Source organism: Neovison vison, chromosome 7 (assembly GCF_020171115.1).
Source record: "Neovison vison isolate M4711 chromosome 7, ASM_NN_V1, whole genome shotgun sequence".
In the NCBI taxonomy this organism is placed as follows: Eukaryota; Metazoa; Chordata; class Mammalia; order Carnivora; family Mustelidae; genus Neogale; species Neogale vison.
Genome location: NC_058097.1, coordinates 6,887,798 through 6,910,660, shown reverse-complemented (window position 1 = coordinate 6,910,660; position 22,863 = coordinate 6,887,798). Strand labels below are relative to the sequence as shown.

General features: G+C 43.3%; 1 protein-coding gene across 2 annotated transcripts; it reads left to right on the top strand.

Annotated features, from left to right (window-relative positions):
* Positions 1-130: 130 nt before the first annotated feature.
* On the top strand, positions 131-22,519 carry CENPN (centromere protein N). 2 transcript variants are annotated; one of them, XM_044255675.1, is made up of 11 exons: positions 131-418; positions 3,039-3,219; positions 4,634-4,679; positions 7,117-7,176; positions 7,606-7,682; positions 14,407-14,583; positions 14,933-15,034; positions 16,285-16,348; positions 18,373-18,485; positions 21,528-21,654; positions 21,879-22,519. In XM_044255675.1, exons 2-11 carry the CDS (start codon positions 3,049-3,051, stop codon positions 21,959-21,961), a joined length of 1,020 nt encoding a protein of 339 aa, XP_044111610.1. In that variant the 5' UTR covers positions 131-418; positions 3,039-3,048; the 3' UTR covers positions 21,962-22,519. The 2 variants fall into 2 exon arrangements, with proteins under 2 accessions (XP_044111610.1, XP_044111609.1); XM_044255674.1 differs by lacking the exon at positions 131-418 and adding an exon at positions 518-641.
* The last annotated feature ends 344 nt before the right edge of the window (positions 22,520-22,863 follow it).

Below are 22,863 nucleotides of genomic sequence, written 5' to 3'. Positions count from 1 at the left end.
GGGAGGGAGAGCGAGGGTCCCGAGGCCCGGTGGGGCCTAAAAACAGCAACCCGAAGGGACAAGCCAGATTAAAGGGGCCGAGAGTAACTGTATTTAACTAACGTTCTCCGCTAACAAGGGTGATGCGAAGAATCGGCGAGTTTCACTGCTGCCGCTCTCCCACGCGGCCCCCGTGCCCAGGGTACAGTCCAAGGAGAGCGCTCCGGGAGGCGGGGCTGGAGGGCGGCGGGAACTGCAATTGGTGGCTTTGAAGGCGCAGCGGGCGGGAAGAGCGGCTGAGGAAACACTGCCGGCGATGACTGACTGCAAGAGACCCGCGCGCGGCGTGGGATCGGGCCCTTGAATGTGGCGGGAGCTTTGAGGAAGCCACATCCCAGACCTGTGGGGTGACTTTTCCGCGACTGCCACACGTCCCAAGGTACGGATTTGGCGCTTGGCCTCAGGTGAGGGGTGGCGGACGACAGTTGAAGCTGGGATACGAAGGCTTAGCGACGCTTGCACATGACGTCATATCCGCCCTCAGTGGGGCGGAGCCTTAACTGGATTACGTCCTCTCCGGAGGGCCCCCCGTTGTCACGTGACGGGCTGCTGTGCTTTCCGATGCATGGGTTGAGGCTATCCCCAGAGTTGGATGTTTTGGGGTTTGTTTTTCTTTTTTTAAATCAGGCTTAGCTTCCGTATTTTTTCCATACATGCGGTTCTCTTGTTCTTCCTTATGGTCCAGTGGCAGATCTTCAGTGTAAGAGGAGAGCTACAGAAAAGTATCCTGAAAGAGTTCTTTTTTGTCATGAGTTCGTTCATTCAGTAAATGCCTTGAGCACCTGATACGTGCCAAGCGCTGTCCTACGAAGAGCCAGAAAGTAAAAAGAAATTAGATAGTTACGGGGAATCAGCTGGGTTTACGCAGGGGTTTACCAGCCTTATTGGTGAGATTGAGTGCTCCTACCAGAAGTCTGTAGAAAGTCATTTCGCAGATTTTACCCGGAATTAAGAATCTTCTGAAGCATTCTAAAAATGCAAGATCTCTCTCTCTCTCTCTCTTTTTTTTTTTTTTTTTTTTAAGGTCTAGGGGCGCCTGGGTGGCTCGGTGGATTAAAGCCTCTGCCTTCCGCTCAGGTCATGATCCCAGGGTCCTGGGATCGAGCCCTGCATTCCGTTCTCTGCTCCGCGGGGATCCTGCTTCCTCCTCTCTCTCTGCCTGTCTCTGCCTGCTTGTGATCTCTGTCCGTCAAATAAATAAATAAAATCTTAAAAAAAAAAAAAAAAGCAAGGTGTAACGCCCTACCTGGTGCGCGCCCACCTCCCAGTTCAAATAGATGGGGTCCGGGAATCTGCATTTTTATAAGCTTTCCCCCAAATCCAGTGTTTTCAATGACGGACGTTGGTTTAATATATCGCTGCCGGGCCCTAATTCTCACCAGGGTGTTTACGTCCTCAGGCACACTTAGGGATATAGCCATGAATAACCCAAACGTAGTTCCTACTCTAGTGGCTCAATATTGTAAAGCAATACAGTAATCAATAAACAAGATAATTTTAGGTAGTTCTGTAAAGACAATAAGCAATGGAAGGTGGGGAGTTACCTTTAGAACGGGTGGTCAGAGTAAGTCTCTCAGACTAGAAGGCATTTAAGGTAAGACCTCACTTACAAGAGCCACACATGTGAATATGTGCAAGAAGAAACTTCTAGGCCGGGGGTAACTGCAGGTACAATGACCTGTCTCTGGAAGGATCCTTTTGTACTAGAGGAATTCAAGGCCAATGTAGCTAGAGCTCAGAAAGCGAGGGAGAAAACGGTAGGTATGGGGAAGGAGGCAAGAAGCAAATGCAGGGCCTTGTAGACTGTGGTAAGGATTTTAGTTTGACATTAAGGGAAGTTGGTCCTGTATCTGGATAAGAAAACAAATCAGGCTCAGTTTTCATGATCTTGATTATCTTCTCATGTTCTTAATTCAGTTGTTTTACTCCTTCTTCACAACTCGTTATAGTTGACTTTTGTTCTAACTGCTGCTTTCAGTACCTTAAAATCTTGTTGACTGTCATTATCTTGTTTGGAAGTGGGCAGTGGTATTAGATTATATGCAGTGTTCAACAAACACTCAAATGGTAAAAATAAGTCACACCCTGGATTCTTGTAGAGGGGTGCTAGAGGCATCCTTCACCCTGTTCCTTGAAAGCCCCAGGGCTTTTGCACTTGCTGTTTCCTCTGCCTAGCAAGTTCTTCCACGAGCTAGCCATGTGGCTCACTCTGTCCTCCAAATGCCCCCTTCTTTATGAGAACTGCTCACTCCACCCCCATATCATTCCCAGCCTGCTCCATTTTAAGTACTATTAGTTTCCTATCTCTATTCCATTCTCTCTGCAGCATTTAATCACATTTTATGATTCTCCTATTCCCTCTCTCTCCCCACTAGAATGGATGCTCCATACCACGAAGGAGTTTAGACTTTGCGGTTAAAGATGTCACTGTCCCCAATGCCCACCAAAGTGCCTGGTACACACACAGGTGCTCAGATTTTTTATGCGAATCAGTCCATGAACAAATGATTTACTTACCATTACCATCAAAAGATCAAAATACTCTAGCCAATCAAGGAGAGAGAAGACTAATTTTTAAAACCTCCAAAGCATATTTAAATATACAGCATAGGGCACCTAGGTGGCTTAGTTAGTTAAGCATCTGCCTCTGGCTCAGGTCATGATCCCAGGGTCCTGGATTGAGTCCCATGTACAGCTCTCTACTCAGCAGAGAACCTGCTTCTTCCTCTGCCTTCTACTCCGCCTTTTGTGCACTCTCTCTGTCAAATAAATTAAAAACTTTTAAAAATTTTAAGTAAAGATAAGTATACAGCTTAAGGAGAAAATAGTTAAAATCTTCCTGTTGAAACACTCTTTGCAGAGTGCCTAAAAAAAGCTAAACATTTGGGTGTTTGACCTACAAATCAAAATCCTGGCTGAAAATAGGCTGAAAAATTCAGTTAAGTTAAACTTTTGTATTTGGTTCATACTTTGTTGTGCTGTTTTTGTTTTTATTAAAGTGCCAAAGAGATGGATGAAACCCTTGTCGAGTTTATCAAGAGGACCATCATGAAAATTCCAATAACTGAAATGATGCCAATCCTCAAAGCCTGGGATTTTTTGTCTGAAAAGCAGCTACAGACTGTAAACTTCCGACAGAGAAAAGAATCTCTTGTTCAGGACTTGGTTCTGCTCTGTGAGGTAACAGTGATCAAAATGATAAACCTTAAGTACAATACTCCCCCTTTGGTTTTTTTCTTTCTTCCTTTTTTGAGTCCAAAAGAGATTTAAGGCAGCTGCTAAGCCATGAAGGAGTGCGGGTTATGTACTACTCCAGTGAGGAAGAAACTAATTTTTGATTAGCCTTTGCAACTTCCATAGAAGCCTTACGAATCAGTAAGAAAGTGAACACCATGGGAGAAAAAATAATTAGTACAAGTTAAAAGAATGAGCAGTGTTCTTTTTTTACATATTAGATTGTCAAAGATGAAAAAATAATATTCAAATGGGTTGGTAAAGTTATATGGAAAGAGACCCCATCTTTCACTTGTTTTTTTTTAACTTATTTGCTTTTTAATTTAAAATTATTTCAGATTTCCAGAAAAGTAGCAAGTGTAGTATGGAACTTTCTTTTCTTTTTTAAGATTTTATTTATTTATTTGACAGAGATCACAAGTAGGCAGAGAGGCAGGCAGAGGGGGTGGGGGGGAAGCAGGCTCCCTACTGAGCAGAGAGCCTGATGCAGGGCTTGATCCCAGTACCCTGAGATCATGACCTGAGCTGAAGGCAGAGGCTTAATCCACTGAGCCACCCAGGCATCCCAATATGGAACTTTCATATCCGTGTACACTCTTCCTTCATTCACTTTTAAATAAATCTGCTATATGACCCAGCAATTCCACTGGGGGAAATTTATATTAAAAAAGTCAATAAAAAACTAGGATGTATATATACGTATTATAATTGATAAACATTTATATACCTAGATACAAACGTATAAATATTTATATATAAATAAAGATGTTAGCCTTTTTTTTAAAAAAAGCAAAAAATTGGAAACAGCTCTATGTAGGAGAATAAATAATGACAATAATGACACATCCATTTAACAAAATATTCTTCAGACATTAAAATGGATAAACTAGAACTTTATGTACAACACTGAGAAACACTGTATGCATGAAAATGTATAAATGTATGTCGTAGGGCAGCGGTTCTCAATTAGGATGGTTTTGTCTCCCGGAGAACACAATGTCTGGAGATGTTTTGGGTTGTGAGACCTGTGGGAATGCTCCTGGCTTGTAGTGGGTAGAGGCCAGAACGTTCCTTAACATCCTAGGACAGCCCTCCACACACAGAGTTGTCCGACTAAATGTCAGTCATGCCCAGTTGGGAGCCCCTGATGCAGAGGAAGTTTAGAAGGGTACCGCTGATGGAAAACGAAAGAGATGAACGCGGTGTAGACTGTGGGGGGAGAGTGGGGAGTGCCTGCACCGAGACACTCAGCAAGACAGCATAGACTGGACACAGTTGCTCAAGCAACCCTCAGATTACTGTGAATGGAGCAGAACCAAACCATCCCCACGCTCATCAAGTATTTTCTCTCTTCTTTCAGGAGAGGCGTGCAAGTATCCATGACGCTGCCCTTCTAGACATCATTTGTGAGTGTCGGTGCTTTGTAGTTACACTTCCCCAGTCCCGCTTCTTCCTTTTTTTTTTTTTTTTTTTTTTTAAGATTTTACGTATTTATTTGAGAGAGTGAACAAGTGAGAGAGACGGAACAGGGGGCAGAGCAGAGAAAGGAACAGAGGAAGAGGGAGAGGAGGAGGAACTCCCCACTGAGCAGGAAGCCCCACGTGGCACTCGATCCCGGGAACTTGGGATCATGACATGAACCAAAGGCAGACACTTAACTAGCTGAGCCACCCAGGTGCCCTGAAGACCCCCAGCCCTGTTTCATAAGTGAGGTCGTTCTGTACGTAAGGGCTGATTCTTCAGTCAGATGGACCTAGTTTCACTCCCTCCTGTGTCACTTACCAGTCCCGTGTCCTTGGCCTGAGTCCCATCACCTTGCTGAGCCTAGACTCCTCCTAAGTAAAAGGAGAAAGCAGTCATACCTACTTCATAGGGAAGCTCAGAGGCTTAAACAAGATAATGCTTGGAAAGCTCTTAGCACAGTCGCTGGCTACCGGATGTACTTAGTAGATATTTGTTAGGCTTTGTTTTGTTATTAACAGAACTTGAAAATATATTTACAAGAATATTTTCTTATTACATTGTTTGTTATCTTCCCTCCCCTTCCCTTTCTTTGGGTTTTTCCTTTTGTGTTCTAGTTTTCTTTTCTGTATTTTTTTAAGACGTCTACTCTCCTCCTCAGGAGGCACCAGAGTACAGGGACTAAGAACACAGGCCCCAAGGCCAGATTTCTTGGATTCAGTTCGTGGCTCTATCATTGTCTCTCTGTGAGCCCTCAGGGAGGCTGTTGACATCTCTGTGCCTCAGTATTGCCATTTGACAAACCTATGTCATAATGATGATATTGCATAAGGTTATGATGATGAAATAAGACGCCTGGTCAAGTTCTTAGAAAAAAGCCTGGTATTTACTAATGATTATCAATTTATATTAACTATTTTCTGTGACCTGGTGTGTAACAAAAGTCAGCTTTATGTTTTGCTCCAACTATGAAATAACTGAATTCGTTTACACATCTGCCTCTGGTTAAGTCTAACTGTCAGGGATTGGATTATACCTAGACCATATAAGGTGGATCCACGTAATTCCCATTTCTCACATGTTTGTTCAAATGTTCATTGAGCACTACTATGTGGCAGGCTGTGTGTAGGTGCTGATGGCTCCAACGGTTGATTCATTCTCTCTTAAGGGGTCACTATCTTTAAAAAAAAAAGAGGTCACCATCTTATGGAGGAGACAGGTTGCTTAATCACACAAATGCCTTCTTGCAGACGGTAGCAGGTGCTGTGAAGGAGAGCATAGAGGGGTTCTGTGAGAGCAGAGTGGGATCTGCCACACTGAGGGTTTGGGGAAGGCTTCCTCGAGGACCTGAGCTGAGAGCCAGAGGATGAGTGCCATTAATTAGGCAGAGAGGAGAAGGGAGGTTAAGGAGCAGGAGGGCAAAGGGCACAGAGCTGGAAGTCTTGGAGTAGGAGGGTTAAGTAGAGGAGTGGAAAGAAGGCGGGGAATGGGGAGCTCAGTGATGCCAGAGGGGTCAAACCAAATGAGGCATAGGCAGGCAGATGCTATGGAGACTTAGAGGCCTCTCAAAGGATTTCAGACTTTATTCTAAGAATAATGCAAAGCCTTCTAAAGATCTTGAGCAAGAATCAGGCTCTTGTTTTTCCAGAGCTCACGGTGCAGAGACAGAGACCAGGGAGGGTGGGAGTGCCCTACAGGAGTCTGTTAGAGCATCTGAGCAAGAGGGGGATGTAGCCTGGGTGAGACGGTGATGTGGGGGGTGGAACGGAGAGAGCCGAATGGGACCAAGAACTGCAAGGATTATAGTGGACCCAATTTGCTGGTGGCTTGTCACGGTGGAGTGAGTGGGAGGAACGGGTGGCTTCAGGTAGTAAGTGCTCTGTAAGTGCTACAGAGGAAACCAAAGCAGGGTGGAGGGCGGGTGGGTTTGGGCAGGGATGGGGATAGGCCACTCTGCATAGGGGGCCTGTCAGTAAAGACCAGAATGACGTGTACCACCAGCTAGAAGACGAGGCCTCCTGACAGGGAACAGCCAGTGCCAAGGCCAGTCGTGGGGAGCATGTCCTCCCTGCCATGCTGGGAGAGTGCCACGGTCTGGGGAGTAGAGTCATGTGGAAAGAGGAGAAATGGTCAAAGTGTGAGTAAATGCCAAATCTTGACTATATCACTAATTCTTCATGATTTATTTTAGTTGTCTGCAGAAAATTAAATCCATATAAAAGTTATGTTTTGAATAAAAATATATACGACCTAATTTGTAAACTACTAGTATTTTTGCTGGTGTTATATTATATTGAATACATGCTTAAAATATGTATTCATAAGTTCTTTCCTCGGGAGTTCTAGGATATAATAGTAATCCGCTCTTCCCCTCTCTCTCAGATACTCAGTTTCATCGGCACCAGAAAGTTTGGAATGTTTTTCAGATGAGTAAAGAACCAGGTAATGCTTTCCATTTTTTTTTTTTTTTTTAATTTTTTAGTAATCTCTACACCCAGCATAGGGCTCGAACTCACAACCCTGAGATCAAGAGTCGCATGCTTTTCCAGCTGAGCCAGCGAGGCGCCCCCGTGTTCTCCATTTTAAACTAAACATCTGTATTTGATATTCTGGGAATTTTTAAATGAAGAGCAATATGTTCCTCTTAAATGTCTGTCTCTTCTTTCAAATGAGTAATCTCAGAATTGCTCTTTTGTGGGAAAAATGAGAAATATATTTGGTGATGCTCTGTCTGAGGTATCGGTTGGTGTGACTTGATCACTGTAGCTCTTTGAGGTCACGCAAAATGCTCACCTTCAGTGTCTTTACAGATGTATTTCTTGAACATTGTACTCCCTTGATTTGCTTTTATTTTTCTTTTCATTCTGACAGGTGAAGACATTGACCTTTTTGATATGGAACAATTCAAAAGTTCATTTGTGAAAATTCTTCAGAGAGCATTAAAAAACGTAAGAACACAATTGACCTGCATTTCCATGAAATTCAATGTCAAGGCATCTGAGCAGTTTTTTGTGTTTTTTTTTTTATGTGTAAGAATTTTAGTAATATTCTGTGTGCCCTCCGCCGGGATGGAAGTGTCCTGCATCCACACTGTCTGGGACACTGGCTAGTAACCGCACGTGGCTGCGGAGCACTTGAAATGTGGACAGTGTGACCGAGAAACTGGAATGCTAATCTTTGGTAACTGTAGTGAATTTTCGTGCAGTAGCCACGGGTGGCAGGTGGCTCCAGGACCAGTCAGTGCAGCCTAGTGCACTCCTAGTATCTTCAGCTGCCGTTCCACTTCCACAAGTACCACCGAGTATCTTGTTTTTTCCCTTTTGAGGGAGAGTGAGGAGAGGGGCAGAGGGAGAGGGAGGGAGAGAATCTTAAGCAGGCACCACGCCCAGCACAGAGCCTGAGGCGAGGCTCTGTCTCACAATCCTGAGTCTTGACCTGAGCCGGAATCAAGAGGAGTCAGATGCTTGACTGAGCCACCCAGACGCCCCACCACCAAATATCTTGTTGTAGGTTCAGGCAATCATTTTTTTTAATAGCTCCCTTACTTCATTCTCTTCCCACTCTGGTCTGCCTTGGTCCTCCTTGCATAGCAAGACGCTCCCAAAAACCTGTCCCAGTCACGGTGCTCTAGCCATCCTCTGCAGAATAGTAGCGTTCCGTCTCCACACACAAACCCCCTGACTGGGGCTTCGCATCTCTTCAGCTCACCCTCTATGACTTCTGCCGTACCTCTACCTAGCCCTTGTCTCTGGCCTATTCCCCCATCTCCTTTCTCACGGTGTCCCTTCAGTGTGAAGCTGGAGTCCGTCCCCTGCGCCCCCATAAGGCCCCTGGTTTGTCGTTCTCTGTTCTGTTTCCCACTCGCAGTCTCTTCTCTACTGCTCAAGTCTCGGTGGAAGGACATCCCCTCCCCGTCCTCATCCTCAAGCTCTGTCTTTTCTACAACACTCTTGGAGGGAAATATTCTTTTCTTGCTCCTGATATGTCCACTGGCACAGTGGCGCTGGCCGCCCCCCTTTACCATCCCGTGCACCTTTTTCTGGCAGGACCACCAACTTGGCCCGAAGAAGAGCCGTCATGCCCACTGGGACACCTATTCTTCTCTCTTGCCCCGGGTCCGGCTCAGCCCCTGCACAGGAGGCTACCCCGAGTCATTCTGTCAGTGACCATACGGGCAGCTCTGCCTGACTGCATTCTCCTATCTGGAGGGTCACTTGCCTGCAGGGAGGAGCCACCACCAGTGTCTCTGTAATATGCGTTGGCCTCCGCCTACCAACTCTTTTGCCTTATTTCTCGGTGGGCCCAGAAGGACAGGAGAGAGCTTGGCCCCCTCAAAAACCTTTTCAGAAAGACCCTTTAAACGGGTAATGCGTCCTTGCCAGCTTCATGCTTAAGCCCCTCGTATTCAGGCTACTGCTCTCCCCTCTGTGTCGAAACGGAGTTGTGAACGACGGTGGTTCTTGTGTCACCCCAGAGCAGCAGCAGCAGCATCACCTGGGAACATGTTAGACGGGCAAACACTTGGGCTCCCTCAGACACAGTAGGAGTGGGCCAGAGCCCTCTAGGTGATGCTAATGCCCGCTCAAGCGTGAGAACCTCCCTGTTCAGAGGGACCAGTGACGTCACAAAATCCCGTGGATGGTTCTCTTTCAACAGTAGCGCTGATTGCAAACACCTGTGCATGCCAGGCCCAGGGCTAAGCCCTTGCCGGTCACTAACTCACTGAACCCCACTGATAAAGCAGGGTGGGTCCCACAGTGGTGCGCGTCAGAGCCAGGGTCGAAATCCAGGCAGGTGGCTTGAGCTCATGCTCTTCACGTCTACACTGACTGGCTCTCGCCGCTCAGGCACTGCCGTGCACCAGGCACATTAACATCAGTTTCTCATGCTCAGGAAGGCCACGCCGTCAGAGAATCGGCCATCGGACCCCTTGATCCTGAATATTTGTCTTTTGGCCATCCTGAACTGCTCTTCATTGTCTCCATGACCAGCTCCTTTCCTTTCCTTCTGCCCTTTGCTAGAGCATTCCCCAAGCTTCTGCAGTCTTCCCCCCATGAGTTTCAGCTCTGGGAACTTAACTTTAGTGGGAGAGAGGAGGGAGGAAGAGAGAGAGTCATTCGCCTCTTCCCTTCCAGAACCAAATGAGTTGTCCCAATACCATTTGGTGACTGATATAGCTTTCTCCACTGTTTTATCATCATTGGATCCTTCTGATTCGTTCATGCTCTTAGAGTCTATGTTCTACTCCTGATCTGTTTCTCCTCATTTCTGCTCATGCACTCCTGATCCACTGCTTGCCTCTCCAGCGTTAATCTGAAGCTTCAAGTTCTTGAACTTGCCATAGGCTGTTCCCTCTCCTTGGAACAACCTCCGCCACCTGGCCTTTGCACAGCTCATTCCTTCCTTCCTCCCCTCCTCCCTATGCTTCTGCCTCCACTTAACTAGGTCTCCCTCAGGGAGACTCCCTGACCCACCCAGATGGCAGTTCCCCTGTCACCAAACTCCTGCCACTTCCTGCTTTTATGGTCAGCCTTCCTCCCTCCCCCTAGTCTCCCTGAGAGGAAGCCGACCATCCTGCTCCCCTCTGACACGAGTGCGCGAGGGCGGAACAAATGCTAGGAATGAATGGATTGGACACATTCTTTGCAAAGTCCTTATCCCCTTAATGCTGTAGTTTGTAAAATAATTTAATAACCAGTAAGGCAAGGCAACCCTGTCCCTACCCGCAATTACTCTTCTTTACCAAAAATGTCCTGACTATTCTTCAAGATGAACCTTAGAATCATTTTTATCAAGTTTACAAAACAAAACAAAAACTTCATCATTTTGAGTGTGGGTCCACTTTGATCTGTAAATTAATTCAAGGGTTATTGTGAGCCAAGAGAAGGTATGCCTCTCCTTTTTGGGGTTGTTTTTTTGTTGTTGTTGTTTGTTTGTTTCTCTTTTGTGAATAAGCACTCTTTGCTACTCTGTTCCTAAGTTGATATTTTTTATTATATTATTTGAAAAATATTCTTACCATGAAATTACACACTTTTCGGAGATTAAAGGAGAGTCCCATCTGGACTGTGGGTATGGCATGTGCCCCTGCTTTTTTTGAACAAAGAGCCTTACTGGCACAGAATCCCAAGCCAGCTGTCCATAAATGGGGATAGGTGGTCTGGACCCTTGTGGAAGTAGCCTCCGTAGAAGCCAAACATGACTGGCTAACTCCTCCTGAGAAACACCCGCAACCATGTTCCCGCCCTGTTTCCCCCGCATCAGAAGCCTAGAGAGACCTGCTCGCTTTCAGTGCCCTCTTCCTCCTCAACAGTCTTTCCTGCCCTTCTCTTTGGCACCGGGAACTTCTTTTGTATGAACCCCACGCCTCCTGCCCCAACCATTCTAGGAGAAGAGTGAAATGCTCCCACATCCTCCTGCTTCAATGGCCAAGTCTTTCAGTTGTGAGATTTCCTCTTTTATCACCGCTGTGTTCTAAAAGCTTTTGCCTCCTGAATGAATTTCAGGCAGACTAGTGAGTGGGAAAGCCTGGGAGAACAAAGGAGCTTTTTTTTATTAGTCACGTCTTCCTGCTTGAAAGGCCACAAAGGCCCACCTCCCCGTGTCTTCTCTGTCTTGAAAGGCCACAAAGGCCCACCTCCCTGTGTCTTCTCCATCTCCCCTGCTCAGAGCTGGCCCACGTGTGGTAACCCCATTTCTCAGTTGACCGGGGACTCCCAGCTCGACTTCACTTTCCTCATAACTAGCAGCCCAAAGGCTGATGCTGGTGATTTCAGGCCACGTTGAGTGTCCAGGACTGAAAAGTGACTTGCCTGCTGCTGTAGGATAGACATCTTAACCTCTCTATGCCAAGGACCCCTTTTGCTGTTAGTGAAAGTTACAGACGCCTTCTTACAAGAGTATTTTAAATGCTATAATGAAATACATAGAATTGTAAGGAAAACCAACTATATTAAAATACCATTATGAAGATATTAAAATACCATTATGAAGATATTAAAATACCAAGTTGTGCTAATTCATGTGCTTCTTTAATAACAGTAAATGATCTCACAGTAGGTCTAAAAACAACTGGTCTCAAAGTAGTGATGGGCATAAATGGTATTTTTGAGGCAGGCTCAACAGTTATAATATGTCAAGAAAATATTTGGGATTTCTACAGATAATAAAGGAACAGGTCCTAACATTCTACTGTTTTGTTGCCTACCTTCACAATTGAAGGAGATGCTCCATTTCAGTTAGTTCAGAGACACCCTGAATTCAAGCAGGGACTGCAGGTTAAGAACTTCCTGCCCTTGAGCCAACTGGGTAGAGAAGCTGGTCTGAGAGGGAGCTGAGAGCCTGCCTGGGGAGCTATGGGCTGAGCCGCTACAAGGGATGGGATCCAGAGCCTTTGAGTGTGTGTGTGTCTCTGCACTCAAGAAAGAAAGAGACTAACTGTGTATCTTACCACGTTAAACTATTCAAAATACAGTGTTCTTAGAAAACTTACAGAGAGGGTGGCTCAGTGGTTAAATGTCTTCCTTCAGTTCAGGTCATGATCCCAGGGTCCTGGGATCGAGCCCTGCATCGGGCTCCCTGCTCAGCAGGAAGCACGCTTCTCCCTCCCACTTCCCCTGCTTGTGTTCCTGCTCTCACTCTCTTTCTCCCTGTCAAACAAATAAAATCTTTAAAAAGAAAGTAAAACTTGCAGGGAAAGAAAACACAAGCTAAAAAATAGGTTTCAATTGCAAAAAGGTAGTACATTTACTCTCCTTTTTGTACCTATAGATCATGTAGTTTCATATGATAGTCTGTACTAAATATATTAGTTTGGTTAAATATGTAGCAATTCTGTTCGTTGTAAGCTTCATTTGATTCCCACACTAAACTTGTTTGTGGTATGTCAGTAGCTTGTGGGTCATGGCCAGTTCTAACCAATTTATGGCCAGAGTACCTTGGCCAGCAGGACAGTCCCAAGTTAAACAAACCTCTTAGGACTCTTGGCCAGCAAGTGTCCCAGTTAAGCTTGAACAATATTTATCTGAGCTATCCTCAATGAAAAAAGCTTTCTCCTGGCTACTGAAGGATGATATCTATTAAGGTAGTTTCTTGGGAAAATAGTCAAGGTCTGCATTTGGGCCCTGCCTCTTAGGGGATCTGAATGTCATCTTTACTAGAAGAATGTGAGACAGAATCTGAAAGCCATCTGAGCCAGGATTATACCAATTCTGTGAATATCCTTTTCTCTTAGCCCATTGATTTTTTTTTTTAATTTGACCTTTGTTAGATCATAGAGCCTCGTGAAAATTTTGATAAGTGGTACAGCACCTCTCTCCGGGCAAGTATACACTTATAGACGCGTGTGCCCAACTCTGCATCCAATATAAAGAGGACACAGAGCTCTTTAAGCTTCTCCATGAGGCTTTACTTCAGCTATCCTCATTCTGGGCTACAGAGATTCCCTGAATATGTTGAGTGCAAAGAGTTTTCTCCCTCTGGTAAAATTGTGCCCTCCACATACCGCATTCAATCTCGATTGGTCGGGCTTTGCTTTTATAATGTGACACAAAGAGGCTATTCAGAATCAGACCCTGCCCTCTTCCATTCAAGCCAGCAAAGGTCCACTGAGTGCCTGTTGGGGCCAAGGGCTATGCGGCTCACTTGGGAAGGTCCGACAGCTCCACGCACAGCACGCACTCCGAGCAGCCTGCACCCCGGACTGGGGAGGGTTCGTTGTCTTGTACCCTGAGGGGATGTGGGAAAGCAGCCAGATAAATAGTGGGCAGCGTTGGAATAACTGCCTTCTTTGCTAATGCTGGAAGCTACCCTGCAGCCTGCTTTTTCTGGAGTCAGGTACAAGGAGAAGGAAGTCAAGACGTGTGGGCAAGCCAAATGCACCTGTCTCAGATGCCTCCCATCCAGGTTCTGACCTCCCTGGGGGAAGCTGAATCAAGGGGAAGCTAAGAATCTAAGAATCCAAAACCAACTGGCAGTCACATTTAGTTGAGAAAGATCTGTGTTTTATCCATGAAATAGAATTTTCTATATGCTTGCCATATTACTTTAAATTGTTAGCATCTGAGTTAAATGCATACAAGCATTAAGATAATATATTTGAGTCCATTACTACATAGAAATCTTACTATTAAATTTACAGTGCACAATAGGTCTGTGTTTGATGCTAAAAAACCTTCATTATTAAACAGGTATGTCATTTGTTAGGCTGCCTTATTTCATAAAATCATACGTATCAGAGAAGTTCTTTAGAGACAAGCCCAAGAAATTGTTGAAAAATTGTGATACCCTGATTGTAGGATTTAAAATTTGTGTTTTCCCTCCAAAAGACTCTGCAAGGCATAAATGTGTCTTTCCAAAGCAACCACAAAATCTTCTCCCAAAGATCCCCCAAACACTGTAATAAAAAGTAGAAAGACTCCTGGGTCTTAGCCTATGTCCAAGGTTACGGCGACATCCTTCACCCCTAAGGAACACTTGCTGGTGCCATATATTTTTTCTTAAAGTGAATTTTCTTTTTCTTTAAGTAATCTCTCCACCCAATGTGGGGCTCAAACTCCTGACCCTGAGATCAAGACTCCCATGCTCTACCAACTGAGTCAGCGAAGGCCCCTGGTGCCACAGACTTCAATTAGGAAACTTAACTCTTGTCTTTTGTTTTTTGTTTTTCTTAAGGTGACAGTCAGTTTCCGAGATGCTGAGGAGAATGCCGTATGGATTCGAGTTGCTTGGGGAACACAGTATAGAAAGCCAAACCAGTACAAACCTGTCTATGTGGTGTATTACTCCCAGACTCCCTACGCCTTCACTTCCTTTTGTCCTCTGAAAAGCAATATGCCCCTTCTGGGTCAGGTAGGGAACCAAGTACCCTAGGCTATAATATTTTTATTATTCTTATCCCAGAGGTTTGCATAGGGTTAAACTGCTCAGTAAGCATTTCATATAAAATGCCACATGTAATTCTTAATTTCCTAAAATAAGGAGCAGAAACTGTTCTATTAGAAACTGAGCATGGCACAAGCATTGGTTTGGAGCTCTCTGTTACTGTCTTTTCATCTAGAAGTAATGTGTGCTTAATGCAAAAATTCAACCAAAATTTCAACCAAAAATTCAACCAAGTATTATAGATACTATAAATATCGGGCTATAATACTATAAATATTGGGTAATCCTAATAGTCTTTGCAAATTTTCACTTCCAGGCGCTGACAGTTGCCAGCAATCACCATAAGATTGTGAAAATGGACCTCAGAAGCCGGTATCTGGACTCTCTGAAGGCTATTGTTTTTAAACAGTATAATCGGGTGAGCCTATCAGTGATGCTCTTTCAAGTTACACCTCCATTTTCTGGTTCACACTTGATTGACTTAGACGTGTCTGAGCAGGTGGGAAAGTCCACCTCGGACAGAAGATCATTCCAGATATTACTGAAGTGGAGAAGGCTTTCAGTGAGTTAACATGAAAGGAAATCATAGTGCCTCACTTTCCTCTTGTTATAATCGCATTGTTTTATACTGTTCCCTAGTCGTTAGAGTTTATGTTACAGATCCCCATTTCCAAGTCAGCTATTCCAATTAGAATTTATTTTATCTTTAGAGTAACTCAACACTATCTTTCGAAGCTAATTATATTATTCGATTATACAAGAGAAAAGTCGATTTCATTTTTGTCCTATCAGTCATACAAGTGATACAAGAGTTAGAAGGAAAGGAGAAAGCACTGGTTTATTACAAAGTCCCATAATTAATCTGTTGGTTTAAATTAATGTTGGTTTAAAATAATGAACGCATTATTTCCTTTAACGATAAGAAGGGATCTGACCTTACAGACTCGGTCATTTTTTCCTATGCATGGCAACAGTGTGCTTACGTGTTAAGACTTCTGTAGGTGGATTGTTAATGCTCTGTTGAGCCCTTAGGTATGTTACACTTGTGTATTTTCATCTGTTCTAAGTAGAAAGAAGTGACAGCTCTCTGCCAGCCACTCTTGAAAGATACAAATCTAACATAAAGTTAGTGGTTTTCGCCCACAGCAACCACCGCTCTTACCCACCACCCTTCCACCTGCTCTGCTGTGACATTTGCATCCCTAGGATAATTCACACTGTCACGCACTTAATTATAAAAACATCGGCCGCAAAGGGAAAAACGACTGATGGACTTCAGTAGGAAAGTGATTTTTTCCAGAAGGAGCCTTGGGGAGTGATGAAGACAGAGCTATAAAGCTAAAGCAGCACATTGCAAATCCTGCCCAGGATTCCTTTAGCTTTTGCATTCATCACCCGGGCTTCATCCAGATCCATTTTTATGCTAACAAAGGACAGAGCTCCTCATTCCAAACAGGCATGTTGCTGGCCCAGCAGTCTCTGCCAGTCTCCTGTCTGGGAGAAGTGCTTAACTCAGCCTGGATGTGGCCTCAAATCTCTTTTGGTTGAAAAAATAAAGATTCAACACATTGTTAGGTACTAAAACCATTTATTACTCATGTTTTAAGATGTTAAAATCAGGCAAAGTTTCACTTTTTTTTTTCTTTCTTTCCTTTTTTTTTTTTTTAGACCTTTGAAACTCACAACTCCACTGTACCTCTGCAGGACAGAACCTTGGAGCTGGATGTACACAGTATGTGTGTTTTAAGATAAAACTGAAATCATTCCTTTCTAGGTTTCCGTTACTTGGTAAAACATTTAATCACTTGGAGCCGGATTCAGAACTATCCACTGCTTTCAGAAAAATTGAAAATTAACTTTCTGTTGAAAAGATAAACTAAGGGTCTCCTGGGTGGCTCAGTCGGTTAAGCGACTGCCTTCTGCTCAGGTCATGATCTCAGGCTCCTGGGATCAAGTCCCACTTGGGCTCTCTGCTCAGCAGGGAGTCTCCTTCTCCCACTTCCTCTGCCTCCTTCCACTTGTGCTCGCTCTCTCACTATCTCTTTCTCAAATAAAATGGTTTTTTTTTTTTTTTTAGATTTTTTTTTTAAAAATGTTTTTATCTGTCAGAGAGAGAGAGTCAGCACAGGCAAGGAACAGCAAGCAGAGGGAGAAGCAGGCTCTCCACTGAGTAAGAAGCCTGATGCTGTGCTCAGTCCCAGGACCCTGGGATCATGACCTAAGCTGAAGGCAGATGCTTAATGAACTGAGCCACCCAGGTGTCCCTCTCTTGAATAAAATCTTAAAAAAAAAATTTTTTTTTTTTTTTTAAGAAAAGGGATAATAAGCTACCATACGTTCCTTTTAGAATTTATGAGAGCATCAAATAATAACCCTTAAAAACAAAAATTAACTAATAGTCAAGCATTACTGGTGTGCCAAGCACCACACTCAAACACTTACAGGTATCACTTCCTTCCTCTTCATCATCATCTCCTGAAAAATCCCTGTTTAGCAGACAGCTGGGTTTCAGAACAGTTTAGTAACTCGCTAGGCGAAGTTACACATCTAGGAATTGCCAAAGCCAGGCATAAAATTCCAATCTGTCGGAGTCTGGAGCCCCAGGTCTGAATCCACTGGATAAACTCCTTCTTGAATAATCAGAGTCGGGACTGTGTTCTTACCCGCAGATGGCAGGAGTCTCTCCGTGGAAAACCCAGGAGAAGAAACTAAGAAACTGCTGTAGCGGACCAGAAAGTTGAGAAGAGTGGTGGGGTACAATCTAGATTTCTAGAAATGAACATTTTTCTATCTCTCAGCAGTGATCTGGCAATCGAATGAAATGGCCACAGCAGTTATGAGTAAACATTTTTATGACCTTCCGATGGTTGCAAGAACTGCCAGTGATTTCACCTTAAGAGAGCAAAATACAAAATTGTGTGTATTTTATAATCCCAGTTTAGAAAATATATATCTTTCTATTCATTAAGAAAAAGGCTAGACAGAAATTTCTTTTTTTTTATTTTTGATTTTTTATTAACATATATTATTAGCCCCAGGGGTACACGTCTGCGAATGGCCAGTTTTACACACTTCACAGCACTCACCATAGCACATACCCTCCCTAATGTACCACCCTTTTCCTACTCCCCTCCCCCGAACAACCCTCAGTTTATTTTGTGAGATTAAGAGTTTCTTATGGTTTGTCTCCCTCCTGGCCCCATCTTGTTTCATTTTTCCTTCCCTAGCCCCCCAAACCTTCTATGTTGCCTCTCAAATGCTTCATATCAGGGAGATCATATGACAATTTAAGATTTTATTTATTTATTTGATAGAGATCGATCACAAGTAGGCAGAGAGGCAGGCAGAGAGAGAGAGAGAGAGAGAGGAGGAAGCAGGCTCCCCACTGAGCAGAGAGCTGATATGGGGCTCAATCCCAGGACCCTGGGATTATGACCTGAACAGAAGGCAGAGGTTTTAACCTACTGAGCCACCCAGGCATCCCATGGAGATCATATCATAATTTGGACAGAAATTTATTAAAATGTTAACAGTGTTTTCTCTGCCTTGGTAGAATTATGCAGGATTTTTATTTTATTTATCAGCCTGCACTTTGCAACTTTCCTACAAAAGGAATTACTGCAATCAAGAGAAGAAACAGTAAGCATTATTTTTAAATGAGGCCAGCAAATTGAAAGCTTAGGAAAGAGAAGAGGATATTTTATTGCTGAAATACATTTCTAATACCTGTTTTCTTTTGAAATCTTCCATTTATAGTGGATTCACGGATCATTCATGAAAACAGAATAGAAAAAGAGAGAGTCCAGAGGGTGACTCAAGAAACTTTTGGAGACTATCCTCAACCAAGACTAGAATTCGCACAGTATAAGGTGGGACATTGCTATAAATGTGAACTATGAGTTATCCATATGTTTTTAAAACTTTAAGTGGAAAACAATTATGAGAAACTTATCTTATCTTCCTTTTTCACTCTTTTCTTTTTTTAATTCCTTTCCTAATTATTGAATAGACTTGACACACGATGTTATGGTAGTTTCGGGCATACAGCAATTCTGTACATTAGTCAGGGCTCACCACAATAAGCGTAGTCCATATCACTTTATTTTTTTTTTTTTAAAGATTTTATTTTATTTATTTGAGAGAGAGACAGTGAGAGAGAGCACGAGCGAGGAGAAGGTCAGAGAGCGAAGCAGACTCCCCATGGAGCTGGGAGCCTGATGTGGGACTCGATCCCAGGACTCCAGGATCACGCCCTGAGCCGAAGGCAGTCGTCCAACCAACTGCGCCACCCAGGCATCCCCAGTCCATATCACTTTAATTTTGTATGATGAATTTATGAGTTAGAATGGACTTCTTTATCATATTGATTAAGTGCCTCTGTTAACAAAGGAGACTTTTAGAAATCACGACTTTGCCTTTTTATTTTATCTTACAAATTAATTCAGTTATGCGGAACTGGCCACAATCTGTATTTTTGAGGGGAGAAAATTGCAGGCTATACCTCTAGTCCATCGACACCTAGAGTGACACTTAACATAGTCAGCGCGCACAAATACTTGTTGAATAAAAGAGTGAGTAAATAAACATGTCATAGCATAGCCCAGTCAGCATCCTAGGAGAAAAACCAGTAGCCTAGTCAATCCTACAAACCTGCCTCACTCCAGAAGTATGCTGCTGCCCTCCAGGAGGCCCAACTTGGGGGCAAACCCACTCCCTGCATTAAAAGAATTCAAGGTTTATATCACGATTACCTAATCTAATATTTGCGCTCATACTCCTAACATCCACCCCCCATAAAATCCTTTCTGCTTAGCAGCCCCTATAGCCACAGGCAATGCTTTAAATCCATCATTGATTTGATCACTCAGGCCCAATACCTCTTTTCTTTGATTTGTTCTTTTAGTGGGAAAAGTTGATATCTTTCACTATGGGCTCCCTACATGGCAGTTTTAACCCAGTTCCTTTGAACAGCCCATACTCTAAGTTACTGGTTCCTTAAAGTGGTCTCTGGTCCCACCATATCAGCATCTCTTGAGAACGGGTAAGAAATGCAGATTCTTGGCCCCACCAGTGTCCTACTGGATCAAGGACTCTGGAGATGGGACCCACCCATCTGTTCTTACAAGCCCTCTGGCTGATTCTGCCCGCTAAAGAGAACCACTGATTGGGAATAAGAATCTGCAAGAATCTCCCCATATATACAGTTTAGAATACCGCTACTCTGTAAGCCAAGGTACACATTGATTCATACCTTCTACGAATTCTCCCTACCTTTTCTATTTAGAAAAATGCCAAACCTTCAGAACACCTGGTAGGATATCACAACGAACACCCACTTCCCCTTTGCTTCAGTTCCCCACCTGTTAACGTTTTGCCACATTTACTTACTTTTTGTTGATTTATTCTGCACCATTTGCAACAGTCACAGACATTACTAACCCTCTAAATATTTCAGCATATTGCCTCTAAATTTTAAGAGTCCCTTTAAGTTAAAAAAAAATGAAATTAAAATCTAAGACTCAAGTACCTATTAAAGCATCAATACTTGGCTATTTTATGATATTAAAGGATTGGTAGATTGTTACTAATTTTTTTAGATATGATAAGGTTATGGGGGTAAAGTTTTTAAAAAAGAGGTCTTCTTAGGTCTTTTTGAGATACATGCTGAAATATTCGCCATTGGAATAGTATCGTGTCTTGCACTTACTTTCAAATAATCCAGCAGTGGTGGTCCGTAAGGAGCAGGGAGGTGGGGTCATAGTTGAAACAAGACTAACTGTGAATTGATCATGGTTTCAGCTGGGGAATGTGCACACAGGCTGTCATTATACTGTGCTCCTTATTTTTGTGTACTTCTGAAATCTTCCATAATAAGGTAAAAAGAAATCATGGTCCTGACTCAGAAGATGTGACATTTTTACATCAAAATAACAGATTACAACAGATAGGGGTAATTTGCCATTAAGAATGCAACAGGAGACAAACCATAAGTGACTCTTAATCTCACGAAACAAACTGTGGGTTGCTGGGGGGAGGGGGGTTGGGAGAAGGGGGGTAGCGATATGGACATTGGGGAGGGTATGTGCTTTTGGGTAAATTGGAAGGGGTGGTGAACCATGAGAGACTATGGACTCTGAAAAACAATCTGAGGGGAGTGAAGTGGTGGAGGGGTGGGAGGTTGGGGTACCAGGTGGTGGGTATTATAGAGGGCACGGCTTGCATGGAGCACTGGGTGTGGTGAAAAAATAATGAATACTGTTTTTCTGAAAATAAATAAATTGGAAAAAAATACAAAAAAAAAAAGAATGCAACAGGATGTAATGAGCACTGGGTATTAGGCGCAAATGATAAATGGTTGAACAACAGTACATCTGAAACTAAGTATGTACTTTATGTTGGCTAATTGAATTGAATTGAAAAAAGAAGAAGAATGCAAACTAGGGGGTGCCTGGGTTTGGCGTCTGCCTCTGGCTCAGGTCCTGAAATTGAGCCCCCCCTGCTCGGAGTAGTCATCAGGCTCCCGGCTCAGCGGGGAGTCTGCCTCTCTCCTCCCTTAGCCCCTCCCTCCATTCATGGTTGCCTGTTCGCGCTCTCTGTCTCAAATAAATGAATAAAATCTTAAAACAAACAAACAAACAGGGACTACAAACTAAACGCTCAGGTAAAGGTCCCCCGAGGGTCGAACTCACCTCCCAGGTCCCTGTGTGTTAAGCACCAACGTGTTTTGTGTGTGATACTGTTTGACACACTGGTTGCCTTGTGCATTTGCAGTTTGCAAATTAAACGGCCCGCACCCCCCATTTCTGTATTTCTTGATGACAAGAATTAACGAAATGCAAACCTCATTTCATTATAGTTTACCATTCCAGCTGATATATTTAGTCATTATTTGTAAATGTATGTGTTGACAGCTTGAAACAAAATTCAAAAGTGAACTCAATGGAGACATCTTGGCAGAGAGAAAAGAGCCCCTCCGGTGCCTAATAAAGTTTTCCAGCCCGCATCTCCTGGAAGCTTTGAAAGCCTTAGCACCAGCTGGTAAGTAGTCAGCTTATCTTACAGAATTAACAACACACTACATTCGATCCTCTGTTTTTGCTGGCTGATTACCTCTGAGCTTTCTCCTGGCTCCGGTCCACTATCCCCTCTTGCCCTATTTTGCGTGTGCGGCTTCCACACCTCATGGGGGTCCGTGATCCACCCTCGAATCTCGGCCATTGTTAAACTGACTCCTTTTCTTTTCTTTTTTTTTTAAATTTCAGGTATTGCAGATGCACCGCTTTCTCCATTGCTTACTTGCATACCCAATAAGGGAATGAATTATTTTAAAATTAGAGATAAATAAGATATATGTGGTTTTGAAAGCACAGCATCTCTTTGACTCTTTCCTAGGAATTTCAGTCAACAGCTAGCTGGATAGTTTCTGTTTATGAACTTGTGTTTTAGGAATTAATTCTTGAAATTGACAGTTCAGAAACATTCAGTATTGTTGGGACTGATTCTTTCCTCCTCCACTATGTACCGTCTTCCCCATATCCTGCAAAGCATAACCCTTGTGGGCCTTTAAAGAGTGACATGTCCTTTTTCTCACTCCTATCTCTCCTCTGTCATGGAGAGATCAGGTTCTAATTGCTTGTTTCCAAGGATTTTGTCTGAAACCTTGGATCCTGGAAAGCAGCATCAAGGAACCATCCTCAACTCAAAACTTTCTAGGAAGATCATAAAATTGGTTCATTCAAAGGTAGAGTTGGGTCCATGAGGTTATTGCAGGAGGTAGCATATCAGATGATTCAGTAATATAAAATAATAGTTTCATTGTAAATATGATACGTTCTGTAATCTGTTTTATGATATATTCAGACTCACATACTATCTGATTTGTGAATAAAGATTGCAAAACTGGTGTATCAGTTACTTTTGACAGAAATTTTTCAGTGATCGTCTCTAAATAATGTGTCCTTTTTTAATAACATTTCAAAATATAGTTCCTATTTTGTTCCACAAAAGATTTGGGGTATAAAAACATGTATTACAATGATGATAAAATTAAAAGGTGAAGCACTCTGGGCAAATAGGAAAGCAAACAAAAAACAAGGAAGACAGAATAAAGCCAGAGATAAAATAGCCATGTAACAACACACAGGTCAGGTGCCTCCAGCTGCTAGAAAGTTGAACAGTTAGACTGAAGTCAGCCAGTGGTCAAAACAGAGAAGAGAACACCAATTTGTGAATGAAGATATTTAAAAA

Bases quoted from the DNA above. Each gene is read 5' to 3' on its own strand.
- CENPN (XM_044255674.1), top strand. From the start codon at position 601: ATGCATGGGTTGAGGCTATCCCCAGAGTTGGATGTTTTGGG. The intron at 3,220-4,633 runs GTAACAGTGATC...CTCTTCTTTCAG, and splicing joins ACTTGGTTCTGCTCTGTGAG to GAGAGGCGTGCAAGTATCCA. The intron at 18,486-21,527 runs GTGGGACATTGC...ATGTGTTGACAG, and splicing joins TAGAATTCGCACAGTATAAG to CTTGAAACAAAATTCAAAAG.